Source organism: Leptonotus elevatus, chromosome 18 (genome assembly GCF_054856555.1).
Source record: "Leptonotus elevatus isolate MCC_2025b chromosome 18, RoL_Lele_1.0, whole genome shotgun sequence".
In the NCBI taxonomy this organism is placed as follows: Eukaryota; Metazoa; Chordata; class Actinopteri; order Syngnathiformes; family Syngnathidae; genus Leptonotus; species Leptonotus elevatus.
This window is the reverse complement of record NC_141256.1, coordinates 14,305,222-14,322,435: the sequence shown is the minus strand read 5'-3', so window position 1 is coordinate 14,322,435 and position 17,214 is coordinate 14,305,222. Positions and strand designations below refer to the sequence as shown.

At 39.8% G+C, this 17,214-nt stretch overlaps 1 protein-coding gene and 1 long non-coding RNA gene across 4 annotated transcripts in view; one reads left to right on the top strand and one right to left on the bottom strand.

Annotated features, from left to right (window-relative positions):
• The window catches only part of LOC147158779 (exostosin-1), a 66,014-nt gene extending 56,596 nt beyond the window's left edge, over positions 1–9,418 (top strand). For 2 of the 3 annotated variants that reach the window (XM_086060680.1, XM_086060678.1), the window contains 4 exons: positions 1,284–1,373; positions 5,979–6,139; positions 6,961–7,132; positions 9,001–9,418. In XM_086060680.1, the coding sequence (XP_085916806.1) occupies positions 1,284–1,373; positions 5,979–6,139; positions 6,961–7,132; positions 9,001–9,186 (609 nt within the window). In that variant the 3' untranslated portion in view covers positions 9,187–9,418. The remainder of the gene's footprint in view (positions 1–1,283; positions 1,374–5,978; positions 6,140–6,960; positions 7,133–9,000) is intronic. The other variant, XM_086060679.1, reaches the window with a different exon arrangement.
• LOC147158778 (uncharacterized) lies at positions 1,270–12,179 on the bottom strand. The gene is made up of 3 exons (XR_015090719.1): positions 11,990–12,179; positions 6,974–7,054; positions 1,270–1,396 (listed from the first exon to the last, which is right to left on the bottom strand). It is a non-coding gene; the product is annotated as an uncharacterized LOC147158778 (long non-coding RNA).
• Positions 12,180–17,214: the final 5,035 nt, after the last annotated feature.

Below are 17,214 nucleotides of genomic sequence, written 5' to 3'. Positions count from 1 at the left end.
TGCAGATAACCGTTTGTGATCTTCGGCTTCTCGCTTGAATTTAACAGCGACTATGTGGCGTGGAGTTCAGAAAAAAAAAAAAAACTCCCACGGCGTCGCAGCGGTATGGAGAGCGAGTTAATGGCCGCGAGGCTCACCGGGCAAAGATAAGGTTGGAGACCATTGAACCGCCCCGTATCTCGGTGGGATCTAATCTTGGACCAGAGGCAGGCGGGCATGGACACTGGCCGGCGGGGGGGCCGGGGGAAGGATGAGGCCAGGGACGGAATTCTGCTGCCTTCAGCCGATTGATTTCAAATGCGAGCGCCACGGGGCTCACATTAAATATGATATAATGCTATGAAATCAGTCGCTTACATGATCATTGAACGGAATGGGAACCTTTATTGCGCGCAAGACGTTTTGGTCAAGCTCTGACCTTGTGGACATGATTAATTTATGAGACTTTGCTGTTTTATAGCGAGTCATCAAATTTCACCGTCATGCTCTGCGCACACGCAAGGACCAAAAATCAAATCCTTGGAATTTTTTTATTTTTTTTATTTTGACACCATGCTTAATTAATAGCACACGTCGTTGGCTATCTTGCATCATACTTTATGTACAATCTGAAGGCTGAGTTGATGATATATATCAATATAACCATCTAAAATGGCAGCTTGAAAACAAAATGGCAGTCTTCTTGTGGCTTTCCACACATGGCTTCATCAGGTTTTTTTTTTTGTGGCTGTACTCTTGATAGACGTGTCTACCAAATTTCATGTTGCTAAGTAAAACAAAAAAAAAATGTTTCAACATATTAAAGTTTGATAGCCTTTAGAAACCCAATTCGGTTAGAAAGGAGTAATAAGTGCAGACTAAGTGGAAGATATAACGAGTATATCATTACCAAAATGTTATATTATGTTGCGTGTTCTAATCCTGATTTCAACCTCTAATCCCAACGTGGATGTTTTTCTCCTCGTCGTGCAGCTGCGGGGTTTTTGCGCGCGCGCGCGCGCTTAAATAATTCACACTTTAATTATAAGTCACTAAGATCATCAGCAGCTAATGGATCGCCCCTGCGCGCTTTGCTAGGTCAAAATTGACGACGGCTCGCGTAAAGAAAAACACAACAAAAAAACTATTAAGTCGGTTGTGTGATCGATGGACACGCCGCAGCGGAATAAACACGTTTTGCTTTGCTTGTTTACTTGGCCTCAAGGCTTTTTTGTTTACCACAAAAAAAAAAAAAAGGAATAAATGCCCGGGAAAAAAAACAACCTCTTTTCTGTTCCGTACAGACGATGAGTAGTCGTTTTTACCCGCACGACGTCATCGTCACGGACGCCATCCTGAGTCTGGACGAAGACTCGGTTCTCTCCACCAATGAAGTAAGTCACAATTTCAATTTTATCTATAGTGAAAATGCATGTAATCAATGTCGAGTTTCTAATTACTTTCTAATTTCTAGTTCCTGATCATAAAACGACCACAAGAGGGCAGCCAATATAAAAAATATATATATATTTTTTTTATATATCTATATATATTTTATTATTTTTTGCATTATTTACTATGTTACATATTTTACATATTTATATTTTTATTTATTAATTTATTAATTGATTTATCTATCTGTTTATTTTGAGAGCTCAGTATTATTCACTCTGCCAGCTAGAGTCAACATGACTTCATCATCGTGCTCTTTTTTTTTGCATGTATATATTTATATTTTTCGATAAACACTTTGTTTCTTTGTTGTTGTTAATACATATAAGGAAATAAAAAAATATATAATTTTTAAAACATTAAATGCAAATGTTTCTACTTGAAAGTTAAATACAACTGAACTGTGTTTCGGTAGTGTATGTTTTGTCTCCCACTAGCGTAAGATTGCGTACCACTAGTGAGACTCGTACCACGCTGACAATAACCGATTTTAATGAATGAGCTGCTTTTTATTGAGTATGAATGTGGGCTAAGCGTTCTCATTGTGTTACATAGAGTTGAATATGCAGTTGAAAAGTTGTTGATCGTTTCCATGCGGGCCGGTGGCGACGCAGGCGTTATCGATCGCGGGTGAGATGAGGCAGTCAGTCCACGCGCGGGCATGAACGCTATTCATTAACGATGAACAAGCAGCGCGGTGACACCGCTGAGCCAGGGGCGGCGGGGGGGGGGGGGGGGGGGGGCGAGGGGCTTCTGGGTGAGGGCGCGCACGCACCCCCAAAGGTCCTTTCCAAATACGTCGCTCGGAATGGGAATGAGCGTAAATGCGTGCGGCGAGTTGGAAGTGCAAATGGTGCAAAGCGCCGCCAGTGTAAACAATTATTGATTTATTAATTATTGATTGAACGCCGACTTTTGTCACTTCATCAGCTGCCAAACTTTATGAAATCAAGAAGGCAGGAAATGTTAGTCCTCTTAATTAAATTGGATTAAATGTATTTATACTATCATCAGGATTTATTTGGTATCATATTAATTTCATCCATGCATCATTTACCGCTTATCCGGTCGGGTCGCGGGGGCAGCAGCTTTAGCAGGGAAGCCCAGACTTCCCTCTCCCCAGCCACTTCAACCAGCTCCATCCCGAGGCGTTCCCAGGCCAGCCTAGAGACGTTGTTCCCGGGGCCTCCCGCCGGTGGGACATGCCCGGAACACTTCTCCAGGGAGGCGTCCAGAGGCATCCGAACCAGATGCCCGAGCCACCTCAACTGATTCCTCTCAACGTGGAGGATTAGCGGCTCGACACGGAGTCCCTCCCGGATGACCGAGTTTCTCACCCTATCTCTAAGGGAGAGCCCGGACACCCTGCGGAGGAAACTCGTTTCATCCCGACTGGACGGCTCAACTTTTATGCGCCACGGGCTTGTTTTTATGGACGAGGGTGGACGCGGAGAGAATCTCGGTTGCGCTCCATAAGCCGTCGCCCTGATTGGCCTTTTTAAGGCGGCGCTGGGATTTGGGCGAAAAGTGAAAGATGAAATGCGCCGAGCGGAATGGAATCACGCGCGACCAGGCCACTTCATAATCAAGCCCATTTGAATAAAAACACTTTTTCAAACGGGTCTCGTGTGGAGATGAAAAGTTTTTGTGATGCTATTAGCTAATATCTTTCAAGTCGAATCAGGTTTGAAAGCATAGTCAGGCCAAACAGGATTTTTTCAGACCAATTCCGATATTTGACTGAATTAAATTCATAACCGATTAATCGGATGATTAACTCATTCGCTCCCCAAAAAACTTATAAATACCTTCTATTTTAAATATTGCTAACATTTTTATATGTTTTTTAATGCTACATCATACAGAAAGAAGGCTTTGGTCACTTTGATGGCCTATAAAATTTCAGAAAATGAAGAAAACCGATTTTTTTAAGCCCCTATCCCTCAATCAGCTGAAAATCACGTGATCAGCCCCAATTTCCTGTCACGTGATTGGATCAGGACATTCCTAACACATTTAATTCATTCCGCAACCAGGCGGGAAAATAGTTGTATCTCAAATCATCTATCCCCATTGAAATGAATAAAAGGGCCATTAATTCGTTCAGAATAATCCAACAAAAGTTTGTAATGTCTTTTTAATAAGAAATATAGCGCTCTATAATATTCTACTAATATTGTACAATCGTTAAAAAATATACAGTAGTGAGAATTGAATGAGATGTAAAGATATTAAACATTTTTTGCTTCAATTTAATGGACATAAGCTGCAGTATAATACACACGTACAAATACAGAGCACTGACCTTCTCAGCTCCTCAGTAGGATGCAGTCATATCACTCAAAGAGGATAAAGAATATATGCTTGTGCCTGTTGTTATATTACGTCTACATGTTGCTCCCTCCCACATTCCAAAAATCAAACATAATAGCATCGCTGAAGACGCTAAATTGTCCATCGTTGTGAATGAGTATAAACGCTTGTTAGTCCATATGTGCCTCGACTTTGGCACAAGGGAATAAATGAACGCAATTACAAAGACGCTGACGTATTTTCTTGCGTCCGGGGAGCATAAATGAACCTCGTCCATGATCTGCGCTCGCCTCCAGCTCGCACATATTATGGTCTGTAAACCGTGACGCAACTCCCTTTTTTTTTTTTTTTTATGTGACGCCTTTAAAGCGCCGAGAGATTTACAGTCAATTCGCCGGCCGCATTGAATTTCGGGATCCGGGTTGGCCCTGCGAGCATCTATTAGCTCTCCCTTTCAAAATGTTTATAGAGCCAAGGCGCAGATTTTAAATTGGAAAATTGTTGCCGAGGAACTTCATCAATAGCAACAGGTGAGAAAGAGTTGAATTGTGCCTTCTGCCGTGGATTTATTTTTAATTGATTAGTGGTAAATAAATGATCATTTTCCGAGCAATTAGGTGAAATTGAATCATTTATTTTGGAACGCCTCGCTCAACAGTGGTTGGGAATCCATTTGTTTGCGTCTATCTTTCACCTCACACGCACACGCACACACACGCACTTTTCCGAACGTCGCGCTTCGGTGCATCCGCCACGTCACGTCTGTCGCTAATGGAGACGGACAGACGACGAGGAGTGCCGAGCGTGCGCCTCCGTGTTGCAGTCACACATGCCGCAAGGTTTTTTCATCTCTGACGTGATTCAAAGTGCAGCAGCTTATCAATTATTTCTCAGCACGCGTGTGCGTCTTACGGAGGACCAAAACTGCCAAAATTCCAAATGAATAAATGGCTAAAAGTGAGAATAAAAACGGATATAAAAATATCATTTGAAAATTGCATTTAAAAATCAATAAATATAAAAGGAAACAAAAACAACAAATTTCATTTTTGAATTATTTTTTTAGATCCATTTTTATTTTCACTTTTAGTCATTTATTTATTTTGAATTTTGCCAGTTTTGGTCCATATTGCGTGGACCGTGGACCAGATGGTCGTCCATTGCTGAAGCCCTCCATTCAAAATGGCTCACTCGACCAATGAAAGGCGAAGTACAACCCGAGACACGCTTAGGACCGCCCCCTCATTTGAATAGCATTTCGTCCTGCCAGTATGGACCAAAACTGCCAAAATTAAAAATGAATAAATGACTAAATAAAAACAAAAAAAGGCGAAATAAATGACTAAAAGTGAAAATAAAAACGGATACAAAAATATAATTAAAAAATTAAATAAAAATTTATTTATTGATACATATATATATATATATTTATTTATTGTTTTTATTCCCATTCATATATATTTTTTATTTAATATTCAAATTATATTTTTTTATATCCGTTTTTATTTTCACATTTAGTCATTTATTTATCCATTTATTCATTTTGGCCGTTTTGGTCCTCCATACGTCTTAATCACCGCCGTGGCGGCAGCAACCTTTCCGATTGGCTGCGGATGGCAGATGATTCACTTTTAGATGATTATTTTTTTCCTCATTCACTTCCACTGTTCACCAAATAAGATGCCGAGCGCGCTTGCTTTAAGCTCGTTTGTTATTCCCTTTTGAAGTCGACTGTATAACTCACACATATCTAAACATCGAAATGTTCAAAACAAAACCATATAAAATCTCCTAGCTTAACGCTACCATATAGTAACAATTGCCATAGACCTGCTAACGGATAATTAGCATGCCTCTATAGTTTACAGTAATTATTATAAAACTTGTAACGTAACAAAATGTGTTTTTTTTATGAACACAGTAGCACTCAATAAAAAAAGTTGAAGTTTTTTTTCCTGATGGTTTAGGATGAGGAAGTGGATGAAAAACAAATCAGTTGCTCAAGCTAGCAGGTAGGCCGGTAAATGACACGCTACCGGACCTCATTAAATAGTGCAGCAGTGCTAAATGATGCCCGAAGTGTCCAATGAGTGTACAGCGAGCGTATTAGTGTACACCCCAACATCCCACAAGTCTCATCAAAGTCCACATTTGTGTTTCCAGTGCCGCTAATTGGCATACAGCACAAGCAAGATGACGGTCTCATATATGCAAATGGCGTATTTGCCCTGCAGGTGGATTTTGCCTTCATCGTGTGGCAAAGTTTTCCGGAGCGTATCGTGGGTTATCCCGCCCGGAGCCACTACTGGGACGCCTCGCGGTCCTGCTGGGGTTACACGTCCAAATGGACCAACGACTACTCCATGGTGCTCACCGGGGCCGCCTTCTACCACAGGTACGAGGCTGGATGGGTTTTTTTTTTTTACATTGGGTATTTTACATTAAGAAAAATAATTACGTACAAATCAGTGTGAAATCTGGACATTATTTGTTGAACACACGTTTTAATTCGTTTTTATTTTTCCAGAATGCTAGTTTATTTAGTTTAGCTTATATTAATTTTACTATTAATAAATTGTTTAGTTATTATTATTATTTTTTTAATTTTATTTTATTATGTACTATATTTATATTTTATAAAAAATATATATATTATTGCTTTCTTAAGAGTGCGATTGTTAGTTTTTTTTTTTTTTTTAATGCTAATTTATTTAGTTTTGCTTTTACTAGTTTTAGTATTACTGGTAGTTTTGTTTTTATTATTTAATTAATTGTTTAGTTATTATTATTATGTTGTTGTTTTGTTATTTTATTTTATTATTATGTATTATCATTTATATTTTATTTTATTATAATTTATTTTTTAGAGTATGATTGTTAGTTTGTTTGTTTTTTTATGCTAGTTTAGTTTGGCTTTTACTAGTTTTAGTATTAGCTTTAGGTTTTTTATTTTTACTTGTTTTTCTGTAATTATAGTTAGTTTTACACTCGTTTTTATTATTATATTTTATGTATTTATTTTTTTGTATTTTATGTATGTTCATGTATCTTCGTTTTTATTTCATTACCATTTTTTATTTATTTTTGTTTAGTTTTACTTTCATCAATTACTTTTCACTTACTCTAATTACTTTCACAACTTCCATCCAGAAAAGACACATTTATCCCCTCGTGGTCCTTGTCAAAGCTAACAAGTAGCATCGGCGCCCCCTTCAGGTACTACCACTACCTGTTCAGCAGCTGGGTGCCCGTCAGCCTGCTGAGCATGGTGGACCGCATGGCCAACTGCGAAGACATCCTGATGAACTTCCTGGTTTCGGCCGTCACCAAGCAGGCGCCCGTCAAGGTCACGCAGAAGAAACAGTACAAGGAGACCATGATGAGCCAAGTAAGAACAATTCGCACCCACAAAAAAAATCAAACACAGGGAGTCTTTGAGGCGGCCATTTTGGAAGCTTTAATTATTTTATTATTATTACAAGTCCAAGGGATGATGAAATGAGCGGCATGAAAGTAAAAGAGGAAATCATTTCAAGTATTTCCTGTCTTCGTGTTCGATGAGAGCTGTCGGCGTCGTTTATATCTTTTCCGACGCGTCATAGTGACCAAATTATGACACATACTTTTGGGATATGATTTCTTTTCAACACCAAGCAGTCGCCCCAAAGGAAATGACCAACATCATTTTCTACACTCCTAAAAATAAAATATCTTTTGATATCACCGTCGGGGGAATTACGACAACATTTTTACAACGTATGCCCTGCGGACGGTACGAATAGGGACGATGTCATTATGATGTCATCGGGATTATCTCCCATTTCAATCAATATGTCCTTTTCCTACAGAAGCAATATGAGTGCAATATGGTTTTAATAATCGGCAAAACCACTTCGGGTTTTCGCGTGTGTGGTCACACGATTGATTGATGTGTTGACCGCAGGCAGCTTGTGACGACTCGGCAGAATGTACTGAGTAATTAATGGCCAAAATGAGCGGGCGGCAAACCGACATTTACGCCACTTCGTTTATTCTTAGGACATTTTTCAAATATATTCAATTCACAGAGGACTGGCGTGACTTCCGCCAAGCATGACAGCATTCACAAAAAGGATGACATTGGTGCCGAACTATGTACATTTGGACACAAACACAGGAGCAACTTGAACAAGAACCAAAACCACAAGTACAACTAGAACTATAGATCCAGTACCAGAGCTAGAACCAGAACTATTATTAGAATGATAAGCAGACCTACATTATATGAAGACTAGATCCAAAACAGTAAAAAACAGAACCAGACTAGAATTACTACCACTTGGAGTACTGTACTACAACTATGACCCCCCCCCCCTAGATCAGAACCAAAACTAGATCAGAACCAAAGTCAAAAGTAAACCAGATCAAAAGGTCTTACACTAAAACTAGGACGAGAACTACTACTAGTACAAAACAAGCAAAGCTAGACTAGAAAGCAGAAACAGGACTAGCATAGAACCAGAACAAGCGCCCAAAATGAAAAGCAGACTACAACTAGTACCAGATGTAAAAACTAGAACCAGGACTGAAGCGTATCGGGGGGAAAAAGGAAAATGCTAATTTTGACTATGGAAACAGGTTTTGCGAATAACCGCTGGCAAGAGCGAATAAACACGTCGCACGTACGTTTGTAGTCCCAAAGCAAATGTCGGCCGATAAAGTAAATTATGTTTGGGTGGGGGGGGGGGAGCGGTCGGCGACATTTTGGAAAGACTTTCGAGGCTGCATATAAAAAAAAGATTGTTCTTTTTGTTTGTTGTATAATAAATTTTGTTAGTTTGAACTTGCACTACTTAAATGTGACTTTTGAGATGTTTGTTGTTGATAGTGCACGTTGTTCAATAAAGCAAAAATAAATCAATGTTTGGAGGGACGATGAAAGAGAAATATTTTTGTAATTAATTAAAAAAAGCGAATATTAATTACTTTTAGATGGAAAACAACAAAGAAACGCTACGGTTGATCGATGTCACCGCACGGCGCAGTTGCTTCCTGTTCTTCTTCTTCTTCTTCAAAATTACTGGTGTAGATCACATCGCTATGGTGTATAGCGCCACCTACAGCGGTGGAGTCCCCTTTCAATATTCGCAAAGGAAGAACAGATGGAAACGGGCATAAGTTACATGTCCGTTTTCACGAAATTCGCTTCCAAATGTTGAACCAGTTGGATGGAAACCTGACTTTTGTCTCCTTGCGTCCCCCCCCCTCCCCCCCGAGGGCTCCAAGGCGTCCCGGTGGGCCGACCCGGACCACTTTGCCGAGCGCCAGACGTGCGTGAACGCCTTCAGCCGCTGGCTGGGCTTCATGCCTCTGCTGCACTCGCAGATGAGACTGGACCCGCTCCTCTTCCGGGACCAGGTGTCCATGCTGCGCAAGAAGTACCGTGACATCGAGAGGCTGTGAACGCAAGCGGCGGCCCAACGCGGAAGGTACGCCCACACTCGCAAAAAGAACACACGCGGGAGGGACGGTCAGACGCATGAACGCAGCTTTTCTTCTCAACGTAATCCCAAAAAAGCAAAAGAAGCGGAATCATGTGTGGACTTTGGCGGACAACGTTGCTGTTGTGCATTTACGGCTGCGGTTCGTGTCTGGATGAAGCAAATAAAAGTCGACGTATGCTATGAAAGTGTCACACGGACTCCAAATGTCACTTTTTTTTTGCTTCCTGGCTTTTCTGCAAATGGGAATTACGGGTCAATTTATTAGGTACAGCTAGAAGAGCTATGTCCGTATTACGTATGATCAAAAATCTATCATGCAGCTTTTTCAGTTTTGAATGCAAAAAATACTTCACTAATATTTTTTTAAAGATATGAAAATTTGTGAAACAGCAATATAAATATTCCAATATTTGGGCAATATGTTTATTATTGTGTTTGTAATGGTGTAGAGCCTTACCATGATTTGCACCTGTCGCTAAATAAGAATGCAAATATTAAGGCCTGCCCGATTAATCAGACGGCCGATTTAATCGGGCGATTTTTAGCCGATTGTTTTCAACAATTACAACATTACAACACCAGACAAAATAAATGAATAGCACTTTTATTCATTTCAACAGGGAAAGATGATTTGAGAGAAAAAATAAAAAATAAAAAGTTTGGGGGGGAAATCAAATTTGTATCTCAAGGCACCACTGTGCTTTCAATGAAATAATTAACTTTAACCAATTTAAATACATACTTTAAACCTGACTGGTTACTCGGTCAGCTGATTTTTTCAGCCGATATTAGTTAGTATAAAATTGGCAAAAAAATTGTGACATTAACAACATAAGACAAAGATTAATGACATTCACCCCCCCACCCCCCAAAAAAAAGAGACCAAAATAATGGTATTCAACCCCCCCAAATCGGCAAAAATCTGTAAGATTTTTTTCTCTGCTAAATACATACTAAAGTATAAAGTATGATAAAACAGTCAAATGTTCTGTCAGTAATTCATATTTTTATTGTTGTAAGTGTTAAGGGACCCCCCCCCAAAAAAATTTTTTTTTTTAATTAATCTGCCAATTAATCGCTTATCGTAATTTAATCCTGCCAAATATTTGAATCGGCATTGACCCGATAAAAATCCATATTGCTCACGTTGCTAAACGAATTCCTGTCTGTGACATTATACATTTGGTGATGCCTGTCTTTTGTGTGTGCGTTGAAGTGTACCTGCTAAAATGAAAAGAGGTCCCTAAACCCTCCCACATGCCACGAGCATTAAGGGCGTGCGCATGAATATTAAAATTGTTCCACCTTGATTACTTCTCTTCCCAGTGAGGACTCAACTTGAAGAGAATCGGCATAAAAAGGCAGACACGTTGATCCATAAAATAAATCTATATGATAATCAGACTCGCCGTTGTCCTCCCGTAAAAGCATTTTTTCCATCGTGTTGTTTGGACACTTGGGATTTTTTTTTGTGTTGTGTGTCTCACCTCGTCAAGGTTGTGTCATAAGGCATGACAACTTTATTTGTAGCACAAATTCATAAACGGCCAATTTCAAGTGCGTTCCTAAAATCATCTTTTCAACTGGAACCGCCAGCCCTGGCATCCTCTCGCTTCCTCTCTCTTCCTCTCTCTTCCTCTCTCTTCCTCTCTCCCACAATTCCTGAGATCCGATGCGTCCTATTTAGGTCCAAAATTGGACACTCTCCATCCACCCGCCCGTGTGTGTGGTTTGCGTGTTTGTGTGTCTATGCGCGTGAGCAGCCACTATGACAAATGTGAGGAGACAGGCCTTAATGAGAAACATAGTTGCAGGAAAAGATAGCATATATGGGACATTTCCACGTGATGTCACGCGCGTACTTCCGGATGGCAAAATCCAAAGTGTCTCTGAGGGCACCGCTCGGGAAATAACCACACACCGGCTGTTATTTGACATAAACAGAGGTGGCCACAGTTTGGCTTTAGCCCCAGATGCTAGCTAGCGAGCTCCCTAGCTAGCTCCCCGGGTGCTCGGTTACATGCTAGGCAGCCAGCGAGCTAGCACAGGCGGCTCAAGCCAAACTGTGTCGGGGTTTTTACTTCCGGGACCTGGATTTGCCACCTCTGGACATAAACGTGGTGGAAATTAATCAACTGGATAATTAATTGACCTTTTTTGTTGCTAAGATTAGAGGCATAGACTTTAGAGCGAAGCATAGCTAGCATGCTAGCCATGATGTTTTGCTAAATGGCTTGCCAACCAAATGAGAAACAACTAACAGGCAAACCAAACCTATTAGTTTTTTTGTTTTGTTTTTTGAAAATTGACAATAAAAAAAATGAAGCTTTTGGTGTATAAAGTACAAACGCTGTAGATTTTGTACGGTTAAAAAAAAACGCTTTGTTAGTAATATGTTCGGCCATTTTGAATTTATTTTGAAATTTTGCAATTTTTTTTTTTACAGAAGTCCTATGTGACCAACTGATCGGGTGTTTCATCCGAAAACGTTTAAGATAAAAAGTTATTGAAAACGTTGACTTTGTTGCGCGCGGTTGCCGTGGCGACGTGCTGTTTGGAAACGAAAACATTCCTACGCTGGCGATGTAACCCGAAAATCGATTGAAGTCGGATTTCCCTGTTAAAATCGATATTTACCTCAAAATACTTTGCACAGCAATTGAAAAAAAATATTTGCACGGAACCATTACTGTGGGAAATTAACGAAAAAGGAGGTGCGAGGCGCGGGCGCCGAAAATGTGTGTTTGGGGAAAAAAACATACCTCATTTTTGAATACTCCGACGTTCCACTTCTCTCACCAAAGATCAATTTAGCCCATTTTCCTTGCTAGGAACGGCAGCCAATCAATGAGCTCCGCCTGGTGCCAAAGTGAATAATCACAAAGATGGAGATGATTTATTCATGACGGGAGCCTGATGGAGGCGTGACCAATGAGCGGCGGGCTGACAGCTTTGAGATGAAAGAGGCGGCGGCCGCGGCCGTCGCATGCACTCGAACCCAAACGCGCTGACAGACGCAAAGCAGCACTGTGTGACATCATAGCCTCTCCCTTCCTTTTCCCCTTTTTGTGTTATTGATCAATTTTATGATGTCATCTTCTACTTGTTGCGATGACATCATCGTGAAGGGAGCGCACGGACGGCCGCAGGCGGTGACTCATGCGAGCCTGCTTTTTATTTTATTTAACAAACACACGCGGCGGTCCAAAGAAGACGAACGTCAGCGTTTGCGAAATGTCCTCACGGGGAAACTTAAAAAAAAAAAATACCAAAATTTTAAGATGGCGTCCATAAAACAACAAGGAAGCAAGCAGCTGGCTGTCGACACGTTTTATGTGCTTATTTGGTATTAATCTTGCTGTTTTTAACACCACTAGTGGAGGTCGTCGTCGTTTGTGGCTCTCAAGAGCATCAAATGCGCACACGTTGCAGAGAGCATAAAAGCGCGTCGAAAGCGTCGCAGCAGAATTCTAGAAAATAGAAGCGAAATTCCATCCATAGAAATTGACAAAATGTGGTTTTATCATGAAAAAATTGCAACCTATACAACTAATAATGACATAAAGGAATGGAATTTAAAGAATTCAATTGGCAACATTTTTTTTTGCTTCGGTTCATTAGAGATTGTGCTGCTCCTTGTGAGGTGCGCACCTTAGCCACCAGGGGGCAGCATTTCACTGACACACGAAGAAGTGTTGCACAACTGACTCAGGAATTTGCAGTCATATTTAGCAGGGCCCGACGATAAGGATTTTTTAAAAGCAGATTGCAATATTTGTCAGAATAAAATTAGATAACCGATTATTAATTTAAAAAATGTATAACGCATAACTTCTTCTTTTTTTGTCATTTGATGCTCCCAGCAAAAAGATTCGAATTACAGGTAATACATTGAATTCATGTATTTGTTTCATTTCATTGAACGTCATTATTTTTGTCTAATTCTGTAATGTTAAGGTGTTAACAAAAAAAAAATGTTTTTAAAAATTGGTCAATTATATAAAAACAAATCGGCCAACCGATTATTCATTGGGCCCTAAATATGAGTGATTCTCTACAGAGGATAAAGAATATTTCCCTGTGACTATTTTGCTATTGTCTGTCCACATGTGTTGCTGCACGTTTGTGTTCAAATATCTGACGCTTAAAGGATTGTTGAAAACACAGCAACGCTAATGCTATTCGATAGCCTCTCTATGTTTTTTTTTCCCCATTGTTTGTTAGCATTAAGCTAAATGGGCTATATTAAGGCAAAGCTACAGTATGTGTTTTGTTTTGTCTGACAAATTTTTACTCCTAACTCAAAAAAGAATCTGGCTTCATTAAAGCAAATTGTTTTTTGGTGTTGGGTTATGTTCTGGGGCTGCTTTACTACATCTGACTCGTAGTTAAGTTAATTTTTTTTATTTACGATCACTTTCAAGTCATTTCATTAAACTTCCCGTGAACTTTTTCGAGGATGATGAGGAACGAGAAGAAGCGAGTGGCGGGGAAAAAAAAGGGTTTGTCACCCAAAAAGAAAACGGCGCCGACGTAGTGCTCCACAGCTGCTGCGCAATTACAATCCAATAGAAGCACGTCCGCCCTCCCTCCACTGTCATAACGCGCGTAATGCAAACAAATGGCCCACACGTCTCACACACACACACACACACACACACACACACAGAGAAAAAATAGTTTCCAACCCAAATTGTACCCGATTCATTTTCATTTCCAAATTGATTAAATTGGCCTGTTGCTTCTCATGCATCTTCTCCGCAGTAAATGAGCGTACCTGCAATATAATAAATAATATCATAGGATAACAAATTGCAAGTATTATGTTTTTTTTTTTTTATGTTTGTAATTACCGGCATAAATAGAAGAGAATGTGTATGCGTGAAAAGATGACACTTTCGAAACTTTTGTGAGCCAAGGCACGTATTTTATATAACAAAAGCTTTTTGCTGGGGTCAAAGAAGACTTTCACTACTACTGTTAGCGACCCAGTCACTGCGCCAATATTAGTCATTGTTCGCAGAAGATTATGCCTGTGAGTGTTCTATTGTCTGTCTGCATGTGTTGTGCACCGTTTGTGTTCAGTTGGAGGGGTTCGAGTTCAAGTGGATAACCTTGCCCCGTCATTGGCTCCTTAGAACAAATATGCGCTTATCGGGATCTTGTCGTAGCGGCTCGCAAATGCAATTTCCCAGCTGCCCCGGCGGCGGCCTTAAATCCTCCACGGGAAATCTGACGCTCTCATCTGACGTCTTCAAGGGGACGTCGCGACATGACAAAATGTCAGCGCTGTGTGTGTGTGTGTGTGTGTGTGTGTGTGTGTGCGCGCGCGCGTCGGGAAATTGACAACGGAAATTGTTGTCCGCGCGAGGTTGTGTGTGTGGTCAGTCAGGAGTGTCAGGAAATGAGATGTGGAGGAAGTTGAGTTCTAAAATAAGAAAAAACAAATCAACACCAGGATTACGTGCATGTGTTTTGTGCGGTCGTGTAAATGAGATGATCAGCACAAGTTATAATTACTTCGTGTCGCTTCTCCATCATGTGGAGAATGAGAGGCGCAAAAAGAAAATGAGGGGCAAATAAGTGGCGAACATGTTGTATGGGGGTTGATAAATGGCAAAAAAAAAAAACTTTTGTTTTTAACTCAACCCGACAGATCCAATTGAACATGAAAGTGAATGTAGTTTAGTTGTCATGGAATGTAAATGTTTTGATAAAACATCATAGTTTTAATCCTCACTTTGCAAATCGACATGTCAGTCGGTTTTTGCAACAATTTCTCAATGTTCTCAAGATTATTTTTAGAAAAAAAAATTGAGAAATGTCCATTTTTTTCTTTAAAAAAAATATGGTATTTGTCAGGAAAAAATGAAACTTTTTATTCCAGAAAAAAGAAAAATTTCAGGGGTAAAAAAACAACAACAAATTTAACAAAAACGTCAGTTCTGAGGAAAAAAATGCTATTCTTAAAAAAAAAAAAATTTGAATACATGCATTGTTCAAAAGTTAAAAAATGAAATACCCCAAAAATCTCACTGAAAACACCAACTTTTTCCAGGAAAAAATACTTTAAAAAATTATAATTTATAAAGTATTTTCCATACATTTTTCAATGTTTTTTTTTTATTCACAGAAAACGTTTTTTTGTTTTATTAAAAAAAAAAAACATCCAAGAAAAATATGTGTCTAGAGAAATCAGGGGGGTTTTTTCACTTAAAAAATTAAAAAAAAATTCTAGAAAAGTGCAATAACAATTTTACACAAATATTAAAAATGTTTGTCAAAGGAAAAAATATACTTTGTTTTTTTTGTAAAAATGTATTTAAATATATTTTTTTTATTTTACTTTTTTTTTTAAATCTCTACAAAACAACTATTTCTTTTACAAAAAAAAGCATACCCTCAAATTTTTGGGAGTGAATTTTTAAAAAACGTTTATTTTTCATCCATCCCTTCTATTCCAATTAGCTCAATTTAATTTCACAGGTCAAAATTGCTCCCAGTTCCAACATTAGCTTCAATGAGACATTTTGCCGTTATGATGGAATTCCAATTGTACTTTTAACTTTTGTTTGGCTTTCCTAAACATTAAATTTAAACTACTAGTGCAGCTGGGTTTAGATTGCCTCCTACACACACACACACACACACACACACACACATATCCACACGCACACCTGCCAATATATCACAGCCTCCAGGTGTGAAGATTGATGGCATTAAATTGCTTCTATCCAGTATTTTTTTTATCAGGATTTACAGGCCTTGCTGTACGCAGAGCTCTCCAGCACCACTCCCGTCCATAAATCATTCCTTTTCACCTTCCCGACATACACACACACACACACACACACACACGGACGCGGGGATATGGCTATAACAAGATGGATGATCCGCCGGTCAAGACAAAAAAATAAAAAAATCTCCGAGTGCACACACATACATGCGTGTTCGTTTTGACTCGGTAATGGAAAATGTCACTCCGCGTGCGAGGAGGGCCCGGCCCACGTCGCCGTCGCCGCCCTTACGCCCGTCGCTCTCATTATGGGGAAATGTCACCTTATTTCCCCGACTACATGTCGCATGATTAATTCCGGGGGAAATAGGCGAGATCACGAGGAAAGCTGACGCGTGTCTCCGGGACGTTGGATCGGATGGGTTCGTGCGTGGCGCCGTCGTACCCGGTGGCCCGACTTGAACCCTCGCAAGGGAATTCAGAGATTTGTCTCTAAATATGTTACACGTTATTGACGATAAGTGCTGAAAATGTGCAACATACAGACCACGGCTTTATGCGGGCGTTTCTGCTTTAGAGTGCCTCATTGTCAGCCCTCAGTGTGTGAAGGAAAAAGGGAAACATGTAGTAGTCTCTGGTTTTTTGCTAGCATGGCTGTATTAGAGTGCCCCGTCGTCAGCCATGAGTGTGTGCACATCATGTAGAGAAGGACTCAAGCATAAGAGGAACATGTTGGCCAGGGCTTTGTGCTAGCGTGGCTGCTGTCGAGTGCCTCGTTGTCAGCCATGAGTGTGCGCACTTCACATAGAGAAAGATTGAAAAGGAAGTGGGGTGTTTTTTTTCTTTTCAAAAGTCTTGGCAGCCAGGATGTGGCCCGGGGGCTTTGCGCTGCGCTGGTGTGGCTACTTTAGAGTACCTTGTTGTTAGCCATGAGTGCACGCACATGGCTGTTTTTTTTTTAGTACTTTCAGGGTTTTTTTACTTTTTCTAAAAAAAAAACGATATAGATATAAATTAATAAAAAGGTTTTTCCCTAATTGTTTTCTGCACTTTTTTTTAAATGAAAAAATATTTTATAGACTGTTTTTCCAGAAGAACACTTAAAAAAATAAAAACTTATTTTGTGGAGAAAACACTACAGTAAGGATTTTATGTGTGCCTGTGAGAGGAGCAAGCAAAGCAAGCCTGCCCCCTAGTGGTCAATTACATTTTGTCCCATAGAACAAACCAATGAACATTTTGTATTGATTG